Source organism: Thermothelomyces heterothallicus (assembly GCF_042370625.1).
Source record: "Thermothelomyces heterothallicus CBS 202.75 unplaced genomic scaffold P884_scaffold_1, whole genome shotgun sequence".
In the NCBI taxonomy this organism is placed as follows: domain Eukaryota; kingdom Fungi; phylum Ascomycota; class Sordariomycetes; order Sordariales; family Chaetomiaceae; genus Thermothelomyces; species Thermothelomyces heterothallicus.
In genome coordinates, this window is record NW_027192562.1 from 757,149 (window position 1) to 777,747 (window position 20,599).

The 20,599-nt window shown below is 57.3% G+C and overlaps 5 protein-coding genes across 5 annotated transcripts; 4 read left to right on the forward strand and 1 right to left on the reverse strand.

The window, feature by feature from the left end:
• Positions 1 to 603: 603 nt before the first annotated feature.
• P884DRAFT_288573 (uncharacterized protein) lies at positions 604 to 1,587 on the forward strand (the record flags this gene model as incomplete). The annotated part of the gene is made up of 2 exons (XM_069443962.1): positions 604 to 833; positions 1,242 to 1,587. Exons 1-2 carry the CDS (start codon positions 751 to 753, stop codon positions 1,585 to 1,587), a joined length of 429 nt encoding a protein of 142 aa, XP_069301525.1. The 5' UTR covers positions 604 to 750.
• Positions 1,588 to 4,999: 3,412 nt separating this feature from the next.
• On the forward strand, positions 5,000 to 6,694 carry P884DRAFT_3064 (uncharacterized protein). Its single transcript, XM_069445110.1, has 4 exons — positions 5,000 to 5,199; positions 5,268 to 5,336; positions 5,396 to 6,305; positions 6,455 to 6,694. Exons 1-4 carry the CDS (start codon positions 5,135 to 5,137, stop codon positions 6,548 to 6,550), a joined length of 1,140 nt encoding a protein of 379 aa, XP_069301526.1. The 5' UTR covers positions 5,000 to 5,134; the 3' UTR covers positions 6,551 to 6,694.
• A 1,907-nt stretch (positions 6,695 to 8,601) lies between these two features.
• P884DRAFT_265807 (uncharacterized protein) lies at positions 8,602 to 11,543 on the forward strand (the record flags this gene model as incomplete). Its single annotated transcript, XM_069441975.1, has 3 exons — positions 8,602 to 9,016; positions 9,103 to 11,307; positions 11,413 to 11,543. 3 exons carry the CDS (start codon positions 8,602 to 8,604, stop codon positions 11,541 to 11,543), a joined length of 2,751 nt encoding a protein of 916 aa, XP_069301527.1.
• A 3,095-nt stretch (positions 11,544 to 14,638) lies between these two features.
• On the forward strand, positions 14,639 to 15,663 carry P884DRAFT_253212 (60S ribosomal protein uL1). Its single transcript, XM_069440775.1, has 4 exons — positions 14,639 to 14,759; positions 14,816 to 14,894; positions 14,957 to 15,249; positions 15,319 to 15,663. The coding sequence occupies exons 1-4, from the start codon at positions 14,741 to 14,743 to the stop codon at positions 15,579 to 15,581; spliced, it is 654 nt and encodes a 217-aa protein (XP_069301528.1). The 5' UTR covers positions 14,639 to 14,740; the 3' UTR covers positions 15,582 to 15,663.
• Positions 15,664 to 17,015: 1,352 nt separating this feature from the next.
• On the reverse strand, positions 17,016 to 18,978 carry P884DRAFT_281603 (NUDIX hydrolase domain-like protein). Its single transcript, XM_069443556.1, has 2 exons — positions 18,018 to 18,978; positions 17,016 to 17,799 (listed from the first exon to the last, which is right to left on the reverse strand). The coding sequence occupies exons 1-2, from the start codon at positions 18,577 to 18,579 to the stop codon at positions 17,105 to 17,107; spliced, it is 1,257 nt and encodes a 418-aa protein (XP_069301529.1). The 5' UTR covers positions 18,580 to 18,978; the 3' UTR covers positions 17,016 to 17,104.
• Positions 18,979 to 20,599: the final 1,621 nt, after the last annotated feature.

Genomic DNA, 20,599 nt, shown 5'->3' on the forward strand with positions numbered 1-20,599 from the left:
TGCAGCGGATGATCCTAAAACGGCTCCCAGAGGCATCCCGGCGTAAATGGTCCCGGATTGATCTATTTCAAGCGCGCCTCACTTAAGGCGGCCGGTAGTTGCGAGAAAAAAGACATGTGAAAAACAAACAGAACGTCAAAAGCACAATGGACCTCCCAACACAAAATGAAAGCAAAGCAAAATACCTCGAGGGGGTGTGGACCTCGTCCAGGTCGATGTGGTTGTAGCCAGGCATGGTCTCAGTCCGGGGCATAACCATGGCAGTCATTCCTGGAGTAATTCAAAGAGCAAACTGATTGCTCAGAGAATTCCGCAGGACAGCAACGGGGGCTCCCGTGTGTCCGGATCCAGATGGCAGGAAAATCCTTGGGGCTAATTGATGTCGTGCAATATGCTGGCGCTCAACCAGGTGATCCTTGGGGTGTGACGAAATCTGTTTGTGGCCTGCAAAGAAACGAGGAGCGGAGAATTGGCGTATAAGAAGGCAACAAGGCCGGGGAGGGGGGTGCAGGCTGCAACAAGCGAGAGAAAGAAATCGGAGCGAATAATTTGCGTGTTGGGCAGAAGTATCGGCGGGTCGTTGGGCTCTGGTTGGAAGTTTCTGGGAAAGAGTGAGCGGTTGGGCGAGAGACGGGGCAGTCGGGTTTTAATCCTGGGGGCATTCTCCCCGGTCGACCCTTCCATTGCAAGCCAACGATATTGCAAATTATTGCGCGCCCCGCTTCTCGCTCGGGGGGCCTGCTCATCACAATGCTTCTTCCCGCTTCTGCCGTTCTTGCTGCACTTTCACTCGCCAATCCGCAAGCGAAGTCCTCACAATACGGCGCTGGCCTGTATGTTCATTTCGAGCAAAGCTGAGTTGGCACAAGCCTCTCCCGCCTCTCATAGGTCAGGCTCGCAAGCCTGCGTCTCATACCGCTGTTGACTGGCCCGGCTTTCCTGTTTCTCTCATCTGAGGGAGGGTCTTGGGCGGGGCAGAGGAAGCTGTTCGGACCTATCATGCCCGCCGACGACGACTACCCTGCAGCATTTACAGGGGCCGGGGCGCACCAGACAAAGTGCCAACGCATCACTGCAGAGACGCTAGCCCACCCCTCCGGCCATCTCGTGAGGGGAACAAGGCGAGCCTGCTTCTGTATTCGTTCGACTCGCTGCGAAATCAGTTGACGGCAGGAATTGCATGGACACCTCAAAGTGCCAGTTTGCAATGACATGACTGAGATAACCGCGTGTGCCGCAAGCTGCGATGCCGTCGTTCTGGTGCCGTCAAAGATCGCCCACACTTGCGTGTGCAGACGCGCGCAGGCAGCGAGATACGCGAACCTCGTGGGAGCCATGATGTCCCCGGTTCGGGCCAAAGACCAATGGACTCGCCGTTGCCATGCGACCGCCGCATTTGACTGGCTTAAACCCTCTGTCTCGCAATTGCCGTTGCTGTGCAAGCATTTGTGGGTTGAGCAAGCCGCCAACGGTGCAGAGGAAGGCCAATCTGGGTCGAGTATGGCATTTGGTGCGGGATTTGACGTTCTGAGTGGTTGGCACTTGGCCATTGAGACCAGATGCCGCATGGTGATCATTCTGCCCTGAGGTCATGGCGAAGAATGGCAGACGTCCGAGTGGACAGCGCTGTTGTTCCGGAAGTGCTTGTCCTCTCGGTCAGGAAATGGTAGAGGCATGGAGGGGAGGATGAGTTCAGAACTCCGCCCGGCCGCTGCTTGCCGTGCCTAAGCCTGCTCAGCGTTGCCCCTTTCAAGACAGCTCAGCTTCCTTGACGCCCCGTCCACCACCCTCGAATGAATCCGAGTGCCATATCGGTCGTGATGCCAACATGGCCAGCGATGTGGCACGTTGTGATTGATGTGGCACGCGGGCTTGCTTGCCTACTGCATGGAGGCTACAGCTCGAGCGATCTGGCCATCGCTTACCTTGATGGGCGTGTGTGGTGGGCGAACGAAGAAGTGGGTATTGGGCCTTTTCCGCGGTTGCCGCGGCGCCAACCTGGCGTTACCCTCGGGTGGAGGGCGTCATCAATCGACAATCCGTTGACTCAGAGCTTCGTCCCACTGATTCCGGCTCCAATACAAATCGATAGCATGCGGGAATTGACGAGCAACCGGCCAGCTCGCATTCCTCGAAGCTGGCGAGCCAACCATCATGACAGATGGATCATGGCCTTTCCGAGTTTCAGAAAAAAAATCGCCACAAGTCGGAGTGATGCTCTGAGCTTAAACTTGGGATTCACCTGATACCGGAACTAACGGCACTAGCAGGTTCTGTCAAGAGTTAACAACTTTCTTGTTCAGAAGACTAGCTGAAGACTTACTTCGACCCGGGTGTTAGGGACCAGAAGCGTCCCCTTTGCACCAGGCTCCGATGCTATTGTACTTCAGCAGGGAGCCGAACATTGTCACCATCCCAACTCGAAATCGCAGATGCTCAAAGCGATCATGCAAATCTCCTTTTTGCGACTCTCGCTTGGAAGTCTCCGGGCTATGCCGCTACGATGGGGAAGGGTTCCCAATCGACGGATGCGCAGAGGGGCCGATGACGACCTTGGCATCAACCGACAGTAAGGACGAAACGTGCCTGGGCAGCTGTTCTCTCGCCTCGAGCTCCGATATCTCATGGCGCAGTGTCGTGGCTCACAGCCAGCAAGCGACTGAAGTTATGAGAGATCCAGAGGAGTACGTTGTTCTGCTCTAAACCGTCAGAATAGTCTCTTATAAGCCAATGTGTTGCTCAGCAGAAGCACTCACCGACTACAAAACAGTGCCCGCCCAAACTTCGATGTTAGACGGAGCACCCAGTCGCCGGTGCTTGGGTGTTCATCTCCAGCGTCATACCTCCAGATCGACGCTTCACGACACTACTGATCTAGCTACCGCCTCGAATAGCGTCTTGAAGGGCCTTTAGCGCCGGGCCGCAGGCTACGAAAGCGAATCTTTTTCAAGATGCAACATCGTGCGCGCGCGCAGATGTGCAGCCATAAAAGATTCTGATTGTGGAAAGAGGCGGGGAGGATGCCTAAGAGATTGTTGGATTCTCGAGGTCGGTTGTTGAAAGAAAGGTGGGTAACCAGGATGCAAAAGAGTTATGGCCGAGTGAGTTGTCCGAAAGTTGAGGTTCTCCTCTTCCCGGAGGGGAAGAATGACATCAGCGACAGGCATTGCTGAGTTCAGTGTCGAAGTGAACGGCACGAAACCGGCATCTACCAGTTCCAATGTTTGCCGTCCGGCTTGACATGGTATCATGCACCCTGGTTCTGGGGTTTACGCCGGAAGAGAACGTGAAACGCTATGATCCAAAGAACGGATTGACCGCTTTGGCATCTACCTTACCATCTTGCCCTCGAAATTTGAAGGGGGGCAGTCACTGCGCGAACGAGTTCAAGGCTTGGATGGGGGGGGACCTAAAGCTGTGTGTTGTGCCACAGCCATGCCGTCAGTTCTAAACAATTCGGCCTTCCGTGTTCGCAGTAAGAACGGCAAGCCCCGCGTGGCGCCGCATGCAAAATGTTTCGGTGAATGGCTCCTCAGAGGCGGAGAAGGGGAGATGTTAAGAGGCACAAAGCCTGGGCCATGTCGGTGCTCAAGAAATCGACGGTCGGTCAGTGCTCCAAAGGATAAGAAAGCACGTGAAGTTGAAAAGGGTGCGGTGCGCCGCGTCGGGCCTTTATCAATCGTCCTGTCTCGGCCAGGGCAACGCCGTGTTTGGCACCTTGCAGTTAACCATACCGAAATCGCATCCTGGACATCAGGAAATAGCAGCTCGCCAGCGCATAACTGCTGGAGTTCAGACTCTTTAAGGAAACAGAGCAGCTAAGGATTGCAAAAAGGTACGGTACTGCGTGTCAACATGTGGCAGGTTAGAGCTGGCGCTCTGTCTTTGTCCCGGAACGGATTCGGGCGCATCATGCGTGGCACCAGATCAGAATGCGGAAGATTTGCGGGACAGGTTGGGCTCGCGCAGCGAAGCGCATTCCTGCCCAATCCTTGCCCCTCCCCCGAATCATATCGTGCCGTCACCGCCATTGTTCGGAACAGAAAGTGTTCTGGTGCTCCTAGCACCAATCACAAATGTCGGGGCGTCTTGGTGTTGGGCGACAGCACAAACCTGCCTCGAGGTTTCATGGCGCCCAACGGTACCCGACCTCACCGTTCCCCCATTGTGTCCTCGACGGCATTCAGCATGATCCCTTGCAAACCGCCGACGGCCCTGACGGGAGGTTCGCGGAGGGGGAGCGGAGCCGGGTTCCCTCCAGCCACTGGAGTGGCCTTGCATCTGGAATGCGGCACCGTCTGGCTCTGGTGATCATCGCTCGCGCCCGCTCGTCATCGCCCAACTTGTTTCGCAGTTTCTCCACCTTTACAACTGCCAAAGCAGGTCACGGAGCTACCACTGCATGCGCGACTTCGCCGGCCGGACAATGGCTCTTCCGTCTCCTTTCCTTCAGCTTATCCTAGGCGGGAGACAACCTACCGCAACTTGTTAGTCCCGATGCGCGCGAGACTTGTTGTGCTGCCCTATCTGCTGTCGGCTGCGCGGTCGGCTGCCCTGCCGCCTGCGGCCCTGGCAGCGTCTACCTTGCCACATACCCCTAGCCGGGGGGCATATATGTCTCCATCCAGGAACGGCCTCAAGCCTCTCCTCCCCTGTCCAGGCTCGACAACACTCTTGACATTGAATCAGAGCCACGTTGTCTCCCGCGGAGAGGCACACTACAAATTCGCTCGGTGGGCTCCGCCAGTTTTGGCCTACCGTCCCCTCGGGTTATCATCTGTTACCGCCGTCGAGAGACACGTTCCGGCGAAGCTCTTGCCGCCCCGTGGATCCCCGGATTTTCAAACTTTGGTGCCCGTTTAACCTAGGACATCCCGGTCACAAGTTTTTTTTTTCTGTTTTTGGTCGCCCTTTGGATCAAGACTCGACATTTTCAGCTGGAAATCGCGTCTTCGGGGGCCGTTCTCTTTCCTGTTATACGTCTTTTTGTTGTTGTTTGTTGTTGTTTTCGCACTTGCTCTCGCCGCCCGAAAGGACATCATTGCAAGGACCAGTGCGTCATCCAGGATACCGTTTGGAATCTCCAGCCCGGAACAGGATACAGCGGTGTGAGAGTGACGGAGAGGGTAAAACCATGGCAGACTTTGCCTACAGACCGCCTGCTCCCATGGACAACGAGAGGTGGCTCTCGTCACGAAGGTGTGAACAAGACCTTGAGACTACCTAGATGGGCAAAGGGCGCGCAGAACTAACGGCTTTTCCAAAAGCCCGCTCTACGGTAATGCGTTCTATAGCGCCAGGTTTGAGACGGGAAGCACGCCGTGTCTCCCGAATAGGTAAGATGACCAGCCAACGAAGCCCTCTTCGGTATCATGAGAATAACAGGTCAATCAAGCGTGACATACGCACAAGGCGCTGCATCCACCCACCACCTGCCGGCCGACTTGGTGCCAGGAGGAGGCGTCCCTCAGCTCAGGCGAACCCCCGTCGAGCCCTCCTTCTCTCCCTCCTTCTCTCCCATCCAGGCATGCAATACCCGAGTAGCGCAAGGACCATTCACAACCAGCCCGGCCCCAGGGCAGGTTCCCTTTAAGAGCACAGGTTCGTGGTCTTGGGATCAGCAACCAAGCTACCCAGCACACAACAGTCAAGGGCCCTACCAGGGCAGATATTCGCCATCAGATTCCATGGATGAGCTGGCCTCGCCGAGCCTTTCGGACTATTCCCTGGATAAGACCATAAGCCCCCCCGCGGTTCCTAGCAGCAAGACCAGTAGCAGGATAGGCGGCGGCGGAGGAGTGACAAAGCCGCGCTCTCAGAGGCGGCCGTCGAATCGAGACGAGTTCGATGGCCCGCATCAGTTCCTCAAGCGGCCGCCGCCCGAGTATATTGCCATGCAGGAGCGGGAGCTGCCGCAGCTGCCGACGCACCTGTTGGTGCAGGAGCAGGATAGTGTCCTGAACAAGGTCAACGACCGGCTGTCGCAGTGCGCGTACGACTTTGTGGCCAAGTACCAGTTTCCGATCCCGCTGACGCAGGACATGCGGCCGGTTGAGCGCCCCCAGGACCGCGAATGGACAGAGTGGGTATATCTCCTCAAGCGCCTGGCCACCAAGCGCCGGATACCTGCGCGTGTGCTCTATAACGGCCAGATCAAGCAGTTTGTTACCATACTGGAGAACTCGCTCGAAATGCGACATGCCACCAAGCATCAGAGCCGCCCACTCAAGGATGATCGCAACATTTTGCAGCTGATCTCGGCGGGCATACAGGTGGCCAAGATCTTGAAGGATGCTCCGGCTATGGTGAGTCGCCGCTGCTTTTGTCATGGCCTCGCGTGATCTTTCCTCCCTGTAGGACGCAAGCGCCCGCTGGGATCGCGAGCTTAACCTAGCCTTACTGTTCGAGGAACCGTGGCAGCGTCAACTTGGCAGCTAACCCGACGTTCCTCCAGGAGTACCTTGACAAATTATACGTTTCCACAGAGCGGCGGATCCAGGAGCGGGTTGCGGCAGCTGCCGCAGCTTCTAATGCCATGCGATTGCGCTAGAGAGATGGCGCTTCCATGGGGCTCCTTTTTTTTTGGGATCATTATGTGTGTGCCGTGTTCACGGCCTGGTTGGCGAAATCCACCCAACAACGTTTTTCTCTTCCTTTCTTCTTCCTGCAGCCCAATGCCAGCTTGTTGGTCCATTTGGCCTTGGTTAACGACCGACGACGTTCACACGCTCACGCTCACGCTCACACTTTTTCGCTCATAGCGCTTGCTCTTCCCATATTTTCCGCCGTCCTGAAAATGGGTGGCTCCCTAGCGATCGAGCAACGCAACTTACGTTTCTCATAAAGCTCCTTGGGAAGGGGCTGCCGCATGTTCCAGGATAACGCGACGCGGTTCGCGCTGACGTTGACTTCGATCACCGCATGATTCAGCCAAACGAATTTTAATGAACTTTGGATCTCGATGCGCCCTGTGTATGCCAGGACATTCCCTGGGCATCTCGCTCGTCGAAGAGAAATTTGGGGGGGGGGGGGGACTCTGGTTGTGTGAGGACGGATAGGACGGATGGATACCTTACATGCTTTTCGGTGTTGATTTTCTTGTTTCTACTTCTGGCCGTTTTCTGGTTTTGGTTTGGGGATAAGAGAGTTGTTTGCCTTTTTTTCCTTACTTGATTTGCTGGAGGATGGATATACGTCGATTCTGCTTTTTTCGCTTGTTTCGCTTGTTTCGCTTGTTTCCCATCTACTCTCGGACTTGGTAATCATCCTGTTGTTGCTTGGCCTGTTCTTTTTGTTTGGGTTTCAGGAGAGGGAGTTGTCATGATGCGATTTGAAGATACTCGGTTGGGAGGCTGTCTCGTTCTGAGCACGTTTACTAGAAGGTTGATGGGATGGCAAGATTTGCGTGTTTCGTTTCTTGGTTGCGCAGTCGCGTTGATGTCTGACCAGTTGTTCTGTTCTGTCGTCTGTTGTGTATCCGTACTGTACTCGGACTGAGAGACGGGAGACTTGTGTTTTTGTTGGCATCGAAGTCACATGCCAAAGATTGCGAGCAACTCTGTCGTCGGGTTCACGGCATTTTTTTTGGTTTTGGGGGGTGGGGGGGGGGGTTTCGATCAACAAACTTCCGGAATGAGTCAAGACCGGATTGGTAACGTGGGAAACCATGTGGTCAACTTGAGTCGTCGCCGAGCAAGGAAGAAGCTCTTCCAAACAAACTCGCTCTCCGGGTCATCGGTGTGCACTGCAGCTGCAGACTACAAGTAGTTGTAGTGAGTACGGGTAGGGTACGGATCTTGTCAAACCTATCAGCAGCAAATACGGATTACAAGTACTGATTATTTGCAGCTACTTACATAGTACGGTCCGTATATACACATGGGTACTCCGTACTTGCATGTACTCTGTATATATGTAACTAACTACTATGGTACAGTACAAGTAAGTAACGGAATCCGGCAAGGTGGCCTCGGTGTTCGAAAAGGGGTTAGCTGACGCCAAGACTGCGATGTCAGGACCCCTGTTCCCTCCCTCCCCCCAGACCCCATTCACGTTCTGCCCAGGCCGTCTTCCCCATTCGGTCGCTCGTTCGAGTTTAGCCCCTCGAGGCTGAGCATGGGGGTTGACTGGTACGGCCGCGGCCATCCTTAAGATCAACCTCGCCCCGCAACGGACGACAGCAAGGGTTCTTCTGTCTGATTCCCACATGGGAGAATCGATGCCCGCCCGCCAACATGTTGGTTTTGGCGTGATACTGACCGTTGGAAAATCGGAGAGGCTTTGGTGTTTCGCATACGCAGCAACACTTCCGTTGGGTTCATTGGGTTCAATTTCTCTCCTCCCACAGCCGGGCGCAGTCCCGCCAGGCCGGAGGAAGCACTCCCACCGGCCTACATTTCGCCGCATCTGATCGAGGAGAGTAGTGATATTTCGGTTCGCTTTTGACCTACGGCTGATCTCATCTTGTGGTGGGGCGACAACGAAGACGACACAGAGCGACAGCTCGGGGAACTCAGACAGGAGGCGAGAGAGGAGAGACGAGCGACGACAGGACAACGGGACTTCGAAACTGGCTGAAACCGGCCCCGCGGCGACGGTACCATGGCATCAGCATCAGTATCTCCGGGCCCGTCGTCGCATTCGGGTCTCGAGACTGAGTTTCCTCAGCACCCGGACTCGACAGGAGAGCTTGACGAGGCCTTTTGGACGGCCATCAGCAACCCCAGCTCCGGCTCACTCGGGCTCCTCTCTAGCCCGGCAGGCAGCTTAGGGAGCTCGTGGGCCGTCTTGGGAAATGGGCAGATCGTGGAGATGCAACCATCGCCGGCGGCTCTGCCGTCGCCCCTGAACGCCGACCTCGACCGGTTGAGCCCCTATCCGGCGGCCGTCGACCAGAGCAGGAGCGGTGTGTACGGCAGCGTCAACATGTTCCAGGGGTTGGAGAACCACGGGCTGGACTTCCTGACCCGTCCCGAGGCGCCAACGGAGCTCGCGTCCGCGCAGTTCGACGGCGAGGGTGCGTGGATGACTACCTACATATTACTGTCTATCGAGCAAGCCCGCCTGCGGTGCGAGCGAGAGCAGTGCTGACAAGCGATGCAGTGTTTGATCCCGTGTTCAACCACTTCTCCTCGAGCAGCATCCTTGAAGAACAGCAGCCCGCCGAGGCGGCCGGCTTCGAGAACCCGCAAGCGGCCGTCGACGTGCCGCCGTGGGAGCCCGTCCATCTCGGGCATGGCGGCGGAGATGGAGATGGCAACGGGGACGGCAGCGGGATCGGTCGCACCAGAGTGCGCAGCAACCCAAAACCCCCCGTGTCCGCTCCCGCTCCCGCCCCCGTTCCCGCTCCCGCTCCCGCCCCCGTTCCCGTTCCCGCCACCGCCATCAACGAAGCGTCCCCGATCTTCATCATCGAGGACCCGGGCTTCACGTCGCAATCTCCATCACACACCTACTCCCCCTCCCTCCACTCCGTCTCGGCCAGCCCGCCCGCCAGCGCCAGCCCGCAGTCCCCGGCCGGGCCGATCCAGTTCGAACAACCGGGCCTCCCCCCCGCCGACCGTCTCAGGCGGCCTCGGACGTCGTCGACATCGGCATCCAGCGCTCCGAAAGCGATCCCGGCGCCCCGCAAGCTCAACGCCGGCAACCGGGTGCAGAAGCGCAGGAGCCAGCCGTCCACGGCCTTGCACTCCTCCCCCCCGACGACGACGACGACGACGACGACGACGACGACCAGCTCCACCTCTCCCTCACACTCTTCCTCACGCTCCTCGTCGTCATCATCATCATCATCATCATCATCGGCATCGGCATCGGCATCAGCATCAGCATCGGCATCGGCAGCCACGGCGGCGTCCAAGTTCCTCATCGTCACGCCGTCGTCCATCACGCTCAACTCGGCGGCGCAGCCCAACGTGAACCCGTTCGACTGCCTGGACGCGCTCTCGCGGGGGCCGACGCAGCGGGGGCGCAAGGGCCCGCTGGCGAGCGACACGAAACAGTCGGCGCTGGTGGTGCGGCGGATGGGCGCCTGCTTCAGCTGCCACGCGCGCAAGGTGCGGTGCGACAAGGAGCGGCCGTGCCGGAGCTGCGTGCGGCTGGCCGGCAGCGTGCCGCAGGTCGTGTGCTGGCAGTTTGCCGACTTCACCGCCGTCCTGTTCCCGGGCTTCCTGCGCGCCCACCTCAAGCGCGACGAGGTCGCCCGCTTCGTCGACCGCTGCGTCGCCTCCTTCTCCGTCGCCGGCGCCGAGGTCCCCTGCACCGTCGAGCTCGTCTCCGGCCCCGGCTTCGGCCGCCGCACCGTCCTCGAGCTCCGCGCCAAGTTCTTCACCGCCCGCTCCGCCGACGCCCTGCAGCACTGGCACGCCACCGTCGGCAGGAACGGCATGGACCTCTTCTCGCGCGGGGCGGCCCCCATCGCGCTCGAGGTCCCCAAGGAAGGCGGGGGGGCCGGTGCTACTACTACTACTGGTACTACTACTACTGGTACTGGTACTGGTGCTGGTAATGGTACTGGTACTACTACTACTAGTAGTACGACCACAACCACGGCCGGGGACGGGCAGAGGGCGGAGCTCAAGAGGCGGCTGCGCGAGTACATCCAGGCGATGGTGGACGAGCCGCGGTTCGCGGAGCTGGTGACGCCGGAGCCGCAGCACACGGAGCTGCCGCGCAGGGTGCTCCGGATCGTGCACGAGTACGCGGGCCGGAGCGACGTGCCCATGGTGCGGCGGGCGCTGTCCATCTACGCCATGCACTTCGTCATGACGCGGCACCTCTGCCTGTCGCCCGGGAGCGTGGCCGAGCTGGGGCCGACCGGGCTGGTGCCCCAGGGGGTCCCCTGGGTGACGCCGCGGGTGCTGAACCGGCAGGTCAAGGCGGTCGTGGACGAGATGATGTGCCGCGAGATGCAGCTGCTCTTCGAGAACTTCAGCAAGTCGCTCAAGCCCAAGCTGCGCCGCGAGTGGGCCCCCTGCCTGGCCTCCTTCCTGGTCCTCTGCCTCTTCATGGAGTCGGTCGAGACGGCGGCCGACGTGTTCGTCGTCACGGACAACGAGATCAACCTGCGCCACCACTACGCGCCCGCGTGGAAGCGCTCCTTCGCCCTCGGCGTCAACCGCGAGATCGAGAACATGCCGTTCAAGCAGTTCGCCTTCCAGTTCCACCAGATCTACCAGACCCACTCGCGCGACGCCGCCTCCCGCAGCTTCAACCCCCTCGTCGACGACGCCTGCTTCGACCTGGGCGAGCTCGACCAGGACGCGGCCGACATGGTGCGCCAGTTGAGGCGCTTCATCCATGATGATTGTAAGTCTTGGGGCTTCCCCCTCTCTCTCCTCCCATTTTGTTTCCCTTTCCCTTCGAAGTCGATGCTGACCGCAGCAGGGTCTGAGCTGGACTATTTGACGGCAGACCCGATCCTGCCCAACATCGAGGACCATCCTTATCCCCGCAACGTGGCCTACAACTACACCGGCCGGCTAGTTGCCAAGTTCCTACTCTCCTTCACCGACGAGAAGTACATCTTTGACGGGAGGACGTAAAGGGGGGAGCTCAGTCTCGATCTGTCAATTTGTTGCATGTGGAATTTTCTGGCGATGGACGAGTTACCATGAAGGAATGCGGTGGATAGATATGTGCATCATACCCTCATACCCTTGGGACCTTTCGGATGACGACATGATGGGAACGGGAATATCGTTGCTTTTCGGACGCATATATATACATATATGTACCAGAAATCACAGCGTGTCGATACTGACACTGATGATGACCTGTTTGTCCGTTTTAGTCCCGCTACCGTACATGGTGAGCCCGGCAGCAGGGTGGATGGGACTGGCTGTCTAGGCCGTTGGATTCTTCTTCCACTGCGAACGATATACAAGTTAACCTATTGCGCATTGAAGAGCACAGAGGCAGGCAAATTGTGGTTCCGCTGGAAATCGTGCAAAGAGAGAAAATAAAAAAAGGAAAAAAAAAAGAAGAAAGAAAGCTTCGAGCAGGGGGCGCTCGAAGCTGTTCAGGTCAAAAACGCTGCGCAGAAAAACGAAACGCCCAAGATCAAGATCACCGTTATGCTCCGATTGAGACCACATGACACAATGTGACGTTCAATCGCAATTCGCTCAGGCGAGAGCGTGGAGCGTTGTACACTCGTGGCTTGCAAGACCAGAATATTCCCTTGTTTGATGCTGTTTTGTTGAGAGAAGAAATTCTCAGTGAACGGTTCTGATCCTTCTTTTTAAAATAGCAGGCGAGGATTGGTGGAGCCAGGCTGCAGACCAAGCGCTGCAGCGCCCAAGTGAAAGATGGTCCGTGCTGTTGCTGCCGGCCCGAGTTCGTGCCCGGCTGCACCTGGTCCATGCACGGCGGGCATTTTTGAGCCGAGACTGCGGCTCAATCTGTGGACGCTCTCTTTCCCTTTTTCTTTCTCTCTCCGTACACACACTTTTTTCCAAGCACCATAAATCAACCGGTTTCGACGCGTTCCACTCGCCATCGGTCAAATTGAGTGCCAGATAAACATGGACTTTGCCCCGTCGTTTTTGATCCCTCGGGACCAGAACTCAGGCGTCAAAAATGGCTGAATTTTGGCGGCGGCGACTCCCGACAGTGTTGTACTGTATTTCGCTGCGCTCTCGGCGTGCTGGGAAACGCGCAGCAGGCTTTTCTGCTGTCTGCCTGAAGCTCAGTTCTTTTCATTTGAGTCGACTTGACGCGGCGTCAATCATCTAGTGACCGGTACTCGGCCAGAGACTCGGCTGGATTTGCTCCATCTTGCTTGTTTGTAGCTCTGTCTGTTCGGTCGTTATATTCCTCCTCCTGACTCGGGGTCCTGTCCCCCACGGTCTACGGAGGAGCAGCATCTATCCACGGGCGCCCAAGCAGCTCACGCGTTGTAGGTATGCTGAACCCGGCATTTTCACGCAGAAGATCGATGCAAGCAGCTGGAGTGCTAGACGACACCAACTCTCGCGCCTGACGCTGCTGAAAGCCGGCAATGAGTTGATCCCCGTTAGCAGACTTCAGCAGTGTTGCCTGATCATCTTGTCTGGCGACGACTCATGATTCATGAACTTCCCTTATCTGCCATTTTGTTCCATCTCTCTTCTGCCGAGCTTGCACTTTGTTAGATCCCCCCTCGAGTCGAGGACAATCCATGTCCGTCCTGCTCCGGGTTTGCGGGCTGAACCCCTTTTTGGCATGTTCCGTGGCGCGTCCTTGCATCCGGTTCCCTTCGTGATGTGCAGGTTTCACAATAACTGGTTGTTCGCGGTCGTCGACGGAGCAATCGTCACCTCGTCGCCAGGGACAGTGGTCTGTAAGAGGAGAGACGAGGAGCTGCAACGCCCTTTTGCAGGACAAGCCTCCCCAGCACGGAAGCGACTGCAGCCTGACGCCGGCCACACGAGTGGCGTGGTATGCTGGGAGGCACGGCTGAACAGCGTTTTCTGCGAGGTTAGCCGCCTTGGTTATGCTCGGAACACCAGTGAGTCGGAGACGCCGCCTCAGTATCAAGCAAGTTCTCGACCCTAACACGCCTTGATATTGGCATAGAAGAGAAGGGACTCTACACGTATGAGGGAGGTAGGTGAACATCTGGGTGGATGATCGGATAACCCGGCCGCTCTGGTTGATCCTCGAAGCTGAAAGTCGGCCAAGCGCTACTTTTGGTTGCAATCAGACTGCGGTGCCCTTCACTCAAGAAGCACCGACAGCGCCGTTGGCTCACAGCAGGCAAGTCCCAAAACCATGTATCCAACCCCAGTCAGGTCAGCGGGTGGCACTGCGAGTGAGTCCGAGAGCGCCCCTTATGACCCAGCTACGTGCGGCGTGACTCATTGTCCCCCTCGGAGCGCCGGGGAGGCTGGGGGGGATGTCCGGACAACCCATTCGTTTTCTGTTCGTCACTTGGTTCTTCCGGTTTCTGACTTTCGTGTTTACGCCTATTCTCGAAGGCTACGAATACCAGAAACGCCAACCCGAGCTGCGCACGTCGTGGAACCGTGCCAGGATCGCGGGCATTTACGGACAATGCGTTGCCACGCGAGGCTGAGAGCGCCCCATATTCTCAATCTCACGGACTTCTATTCCCCGTCAGTGGATGATAGCCACGAACGATTCACGTGGCCGATATTCCCCAGAATGCCGGCTGACAGTGCGGTTGTGGTAGTTCGAATCGGAGTACCTGGTAACATGGGAATCATGCTGTAGTCGATCGATCAGGGACTGTAACGAGTGCCTCTGTGCCGTCCAAGAGATATGGTCGCATCATGCGGTTTTTTTTTTTTTTTTTTTTTTTTTTTTTTTTTTTTTTTTTTTTTTTTTTTGGCTCAGTAACAGTGTTTTTGGAAACCTGTTGGCTGATTTACTGGGTACCGGAAATCGTCTGTCCAGTGTCTTCTTGAACGTGTCAATCCAAGGCAGCTGCAGCAATCTCGACTGCTGGCTGCTGATGAGCCGAAGTTGCTGGGTCAATCCTGGAAGTTTTGCGAGCACGGCTGCCTTGCATATGACACAAGCAGCAGCTGCGCCCGACTGCGAGCCAGCTGGCACCTCAGATTCACGGGGCTACTGGTTACGGACTAGCGTCGCTCTTCGGTCCCCCCCGCTGTCCCACGCACAAAAAAGGACCCAGAGAACCGGCAAAATCATTCTCTTGTGATCCAAATCAGCAACTTCTCGTCATCGACGCAATAAACCTCACCTATAGAAGAAATTCTACTGGAAGACGGTCAAAATGTCCAAGATTACCGTCGGTATGTATTCTCTGCCGCAAACGACTTAACAAGGCCCAAACTAATCGGTTCCACAGCTGGTGTGCGTCAGCAAGTTGCTGAGCTCCTGGAGTACAGCAACGAGACGAAGAAGCGCAACTTCCTGGAGACCGTCGAGTATGTCCACTTCGCCGTCAAATCAAGCCGCTTGGGTCCGCATGGACTAACGCCTGCCAAAGGCTCCAGATCGGCCTGAAGAACTATGACCCCCAGCGTGACAAGCGTTTCTCGGGCACCGTCAAGCTGCCCAGCGTCCCGCGCCCGAACATGAGCATCTGCATTCTCGGTGACCAGCACGATCTCGACCGTGCCAAGCACGGCGGTATCGATGCCATGAGCGCCGACGACCTGAAGAAGCTCAACAAGAACAAGAAGCTCATCAAGAAGCTGGCTCGCAAGTACGATGCCTTCGTCGCCTCCGACACCCTGATCAAGCAGATTCCCCGTCTGCTGGGTCCTGGTCTGTCCAAGGGTACGTCTTGCTTTCCCCGGGCCCTTTCTGCATCATCGTCGTGACCACAGCTTCTGACTTTGTCGACAGCCGGCAAGTTCCCTACGCCCGTCTCGCACTCCGACGATCTCAGCGCCAAGATCAACGAGGTCAAGTCGACCGTCAAGTTCCAGCTGAAGAAGGTTCTGTGCTTGGGCGTCGCTGTCGGCAACGTCGGCATGACCCAGGACCAGCTGGTCGCCAACATCATGTTGGCCATCAACTACCTGGTCTCGCTGCTCAAGAAGGGCTGGCAGAACGTTGGTAGCCTGACCATCAAGGCTACCATGTCGCCTCCCAAGCGCATCTACTAAATGGGGTGACGGGAAGGAAACGGCTTGGAGGGGATCTCTCTGGCCGCACAGGGCATCACTTCATAGCATGATCGGACCTGCCGGGCGAGAGCCCGATAGCGTCATGAATATATGAGTTTTGTCCTGTGAACCTGGTTCGGGAATGGTGTGTGTTGTCCGTGACGGATACGTCTCGCTGGGGTACTGGCACTCTTTCCATTGCCCGGGTGGCAAGAGTTGCCTGGTGCGCTTGTCTTACCCATGGGAGAATGCATGGTTGCAGTTCCTTCCACGCCTGCTCACCATCGTCTTTCCGCGCTCCAGGCTGTGATACGTCATTTCATTCTTCGCGTCTCGCAAACACTCGGCACAAGTCCCGGCACTAGTCGCGTAACTATAGGTCTCCCACCTCTACGCAGATGTCGCGTAGGAGGGACAGTGGGTAAGCCAAAGCAACTTCAGAAATACATTGGTCTCGAGCGGTAGACCGTCATTATCGACGCCAAAACCAACCCCAACTGACCGACCAAGATTAGATTCTAACTTTGTAGCTTGGCCGCAAATTGGTCGGCAGGTTGAGAGAGAGAGGAGTTCGGGTCGGCTCATTTGGTCCAAAGACATCGAAACCACAGAAGTTCACCAGCACACGCACAAACGCAAAAGCAATCTTCAAAAAAGAAAATACGAAGAGATGTCGAGGCCACCCCACGGCCACGGACCTCGGCGAGTGACGTCCGCGACATAAAAGAGGGAAGAGGTGACCAAAACGCATCCAGAGGACGTTGCTTTTGGAGGCTGGGAACGGAGGAAGACTCATTGAGAATAAGTATAACCCTCAGCAAGCCACGTTTCGTGGAGCCGCCAGTCAACAACGACCGGGAGGGAGAGCAAGAACGCCTGTTCTCCCGGAACTTCACTTGACGGTGTAGCCGGGGGATGTGACGGGTGCTCCCCCTCCCGGTTGTTGCTGATGAGGGAAAGAGGGAGAGAGGGAAAGGGAAAGGAAAGGGCGGGAAATTTTTATGCTGAGCGTGGGAGTGGGGTCCAGCCGAGAAGTGGGATCACTCAACGTTATTGCGTCTTGTGGGGACGTTTGATTGGCTGGATCCGGTTAGGGTTTGGCTAAACGACTTACATATGCACCTTAATAACTAAACCAGAACACCGGTCTGCAGTGGGCCCAGCGCCCGTTCATCAACGCGCTTTCGACTCTGAGCAAGACTGGAGTGGGCGAAAACAAAGCTCGAGGCTTGGTCCGCCAGACCTGGTGCTGCGCGGAAAGCTTTGAGGACTTCCGCGCGAGAAGAGAAGCGTTAACTCGCGATCTCGAGGTTACGACTTGCTGGCTTGTCCGAGCGTCACTCTCCTCGCAGTGGGATTTCTCGCCACTTATAGAACACACACATATGCCGCAGGAAGAAGAGGAGGAAATCTTGCGAAACATCGTTCTATAACGCCACACACACACTCTCTCTCTTTCTCTCTCTCTATACCCTGTCTATGACAGAAAGTCACCGCGACTCCCTCGGGACCGCCCGCCCTCCCTACATCTTGGACTGAATCCACCCCTCCACGACGGCGGTGATCAAGCGGTTCGCAATGGCGGTCTGGGGCGGCAGCCTCAGCGACCCCTCGACGTAGCCGTCGGGGGGATTCTCGCCCAGGTTGCTGGTGCCGGTGGCCAGGGCCTTGCGGACCTCGTCGAGGGGGAACCACTTGGCGCTCTCGAGCTCGGCGTCGTGGCCGAGGTAGATGTCCTCGCCGGGGCCGGGGAGCGCCTGGGCGACGGCGCCGATCATCAGGCTGGCCGGGAAGGGCCACGGTTGCGAGCTGTGCAGGACGACGCGGCCGACGCGCACGCCGCTCTCCTCCCAGACCTCGCGCCGCACCGCCTCCTCGACCGACTCGCCCGGCTCCTGGAAGCCGGCGAGCGTGCTGTACCAGAAGGGCGGCCAGCGGCGCTGCCGGCCCAGCAGCAGCCGCGTCCCGTCGGCGCTGACCACCGCCATGATGACGGTCGGGTCCGTCCGCGGGAAGCTGTGGTTGGACACGCGCCCGCGCGTCGCGCACGGCCGCCGCTCCCGCGCCGGCTCCCCCTCGCCGCAGCCGGCCCGGTCCGTCGGCGGGCACACCCGCTTGGCGCCCGCGTGCACCGACAGCGTCGGCTGCCCGCACTGCGCGCAAAAGGGCGTTCGCGCGTTCCAGTCGATGAGCGCGCGCGCCTGACCGTATATGGCCGCTGAAGAGATATTTTTTTTTTGTTTGTTTTCAGTTTTCGCTCCCGTGGCAATGTGTGTATCCAAGATTGAAGAATTTTATTCTCTCTCATTGGACAAGGTTGCGTAAGATTTAAGAGAGAGAGAGGAGGGGGGGGGGGGGGGAGGGGGGGGAAGAGGGGAATGAAAATAAAAGGGGGAGAGAAAAGGAAGTTGGAGCATTGTGTGCGGAAACACTTACCCTGCCCAGCCAACAAGCCCATGTGCCGGGGCGAATTATCGTAGAACGCAAACCCCCTCTCCGTCATCTTCTTGATCAGCTCCTCGGCCGCGGCCGCCTTCTTGCCCCGGGGCGTGACGTCCACGGCAAAGTACGGCGTCCCCTTGAAACCCTTGTAGCCGAACTCGTCCCCGGGCTCGGCCTCGCTCCGCGGCAGCGCGCCCTTCTCGTCCACGCCGAGGAAGACGATTGTCACCTGCTCCTCGCTCGAGTCGAACCGGGCAATCATCTCCTCCTCGGACAGGGCGAACGGGTCGGCGCCCGTCAGCGGGGCCACGTCGGCGTACCCGGCGAAGGCGAGCTGGGCCGGGTCGTCGGCCCGGACCAGGGGGGCCAGGTCCCGGAGCAGCAGGAAGCGGGCGCGCGGGTGGGCGGAGGCGGCGCGCAGGAAGGTCACGTCGGAGCGCAGGAAGGAGAGCCGGTTGAGCGGGCTGCCCGAGAAGTAGTTGACCGTCTCGCGGCCAAACTTTTTCGACAGCAGCGAGTCCTCGGCCGGGACGCCCGGGAGGTCCGGGGTGGGCATGGTGAGGTCGACGTAAGTATGTGTGGTGTTTGTTTGTTGGGAGCGTGAAGGGTGGTGGAGGGGGTGGATGGTTAACCGGTTGGTTAGGATGGCTGCTTATCCCCGGGGAGGAGGGAGGGAACGGCCGGAAGGGCGGGAAAGAAGGAGGTAATTGCGTTGATGGGACGAGATGAGATGAAAGGGGCTATAAAGCGTCCCAAGTCGGTTGCTTGCTATCTTCCGTCCTGCAACTAAACAAATCCCGGTCCCTGTGTCATGCCCCAATCCGTTCGAACTGGTGGAATTTCCCACAAGTTCCCGCCCACGATGAAGTTGGCGCGGGGGCGGGGTCCGCGACCGAGGCGCCGGAGCTATTGGGGTCCACCGATGGCGTTAATGAGCGACCCTGGGATTAGTAATGTTGGAAACCACACGCCGAAGAACCGGGCCTAGCAACGGTAGTTGTACTGTATGCAATTAACTATGTAAGTACGTACATAAACATAGGTAGACTGGCAACTATTTTCACCTACTTTTACACCCGACTCATAGGAACCGACCATAACTATAATTTTGTAGCTTAGCCACTTCTCATAAGAGACAGTTGATAATTAGGTGTTAATGGCACAAGCCATCGTTGACTCGCCTAATGTCCAAATCTGTAGTTGCATGTGATGTGCTTTGACCCCTGACTTAACAAGCGGCAAGTGAAACAGCGAAGAGTAAACAATTTCATGCAACCCTGACAGCGTGACTGGGTCTGAAAGAGACCGGGCTCTGGTTTCACTCGGTCGCATCTCAATCGCTGGAAGAATGGGGAGAGTTGCTGGGAATTCGCATTGGTCGGCCGTTGGCTTCGACATTTGGGACGCGTGGCTCAGCAAATGCATCGAGTCCCAACCGCGCCTTCCTCTGTTTGGCAGCCAGACCATCCCGCTCGCCTTTCATCCTGGATTCTCTTCACTGATTCGCGGACTAGCTAACCGTACGAGGTAGCCGTATACAGAATATGTAAGATAATCAGGGACCTGGTAGGTGCCTACCTACTTATTCAGCCCGCTAGGCTTACTTCTAAGGTACCCAGGTTATAAGATGCAGCCCATATTGAGCCTCGGGAACATGCGGCCTTTGTCCCAAGTTAGGCGCCATTGATCACATTCACCTCAAGCCTCTGGTGTGTAATCGGTATATGGTCGGAACCTTGCCCTATATAAAACAGAAAATTCATCCATCACACCCGACTTTCCCGTCAGCAAGCGTTCATCGCATTTCGACCAACTGTTTTGGTATCCAGACCGCGCATTTCCTCGGTCAAAAATGGAAAGGAAAAAAAAAAAGAAAAGAAAAGAAAAGTGCATCCCGCCCTGCTCCTCCCAGGGCTCTTCAATGACTTTCACCCGGTTTCCTGACCTTCCAGCAGAAGTCCGGCTCATGGTCTGGGAGCGCGTGCCGCAACCGAGACGCATCATCGCCCAGACGGTTCCTCAATCGTGATAGATCAAACCGCCAAAGGGACATGGCACCCGTGCCCAGCTTCTTGCGGATCCTGAGGGGATGGCTCTGGCACGAAGAGCACGCGACCGACCGAGCCCTGTTGGTCCTGCTGGCCGACCAACTCCAGCAGCTCGAATTTAGGCAATTCGTCCTCGGCCTAATCCGGGAGCGTAACGCCAGTGGCACCCGGACCTGCCCGCTCGGGAATGTGCCCGGCTGTGGACCGACCGGCCACACGTACGACGACATGGTCGCCTGGGTGCCTCCCTTCGCCATGAGCGTCATGATGCTCTACGGAAGTTCCTGGGCCAAGACCATAGACAAGCAGTCGCCATTGTTAGAGTGGATGTCAGCCTGAGACCCATCACCAGTATTGCTTCACTCGTAGACTGCGAACCCGCTAGAGGCCTGAAGGGAGACAAGAAGGTCCGGTGGGCCGGCTTTCGGCAGCTTGCTGGATACTTCTCGTCGTCGTGGGCCTGGTGTTGAGAAGGAACCCAGGCTGCGTTGAACATTGACATGAAAAAAAGTGATGATGGTGAAGAAG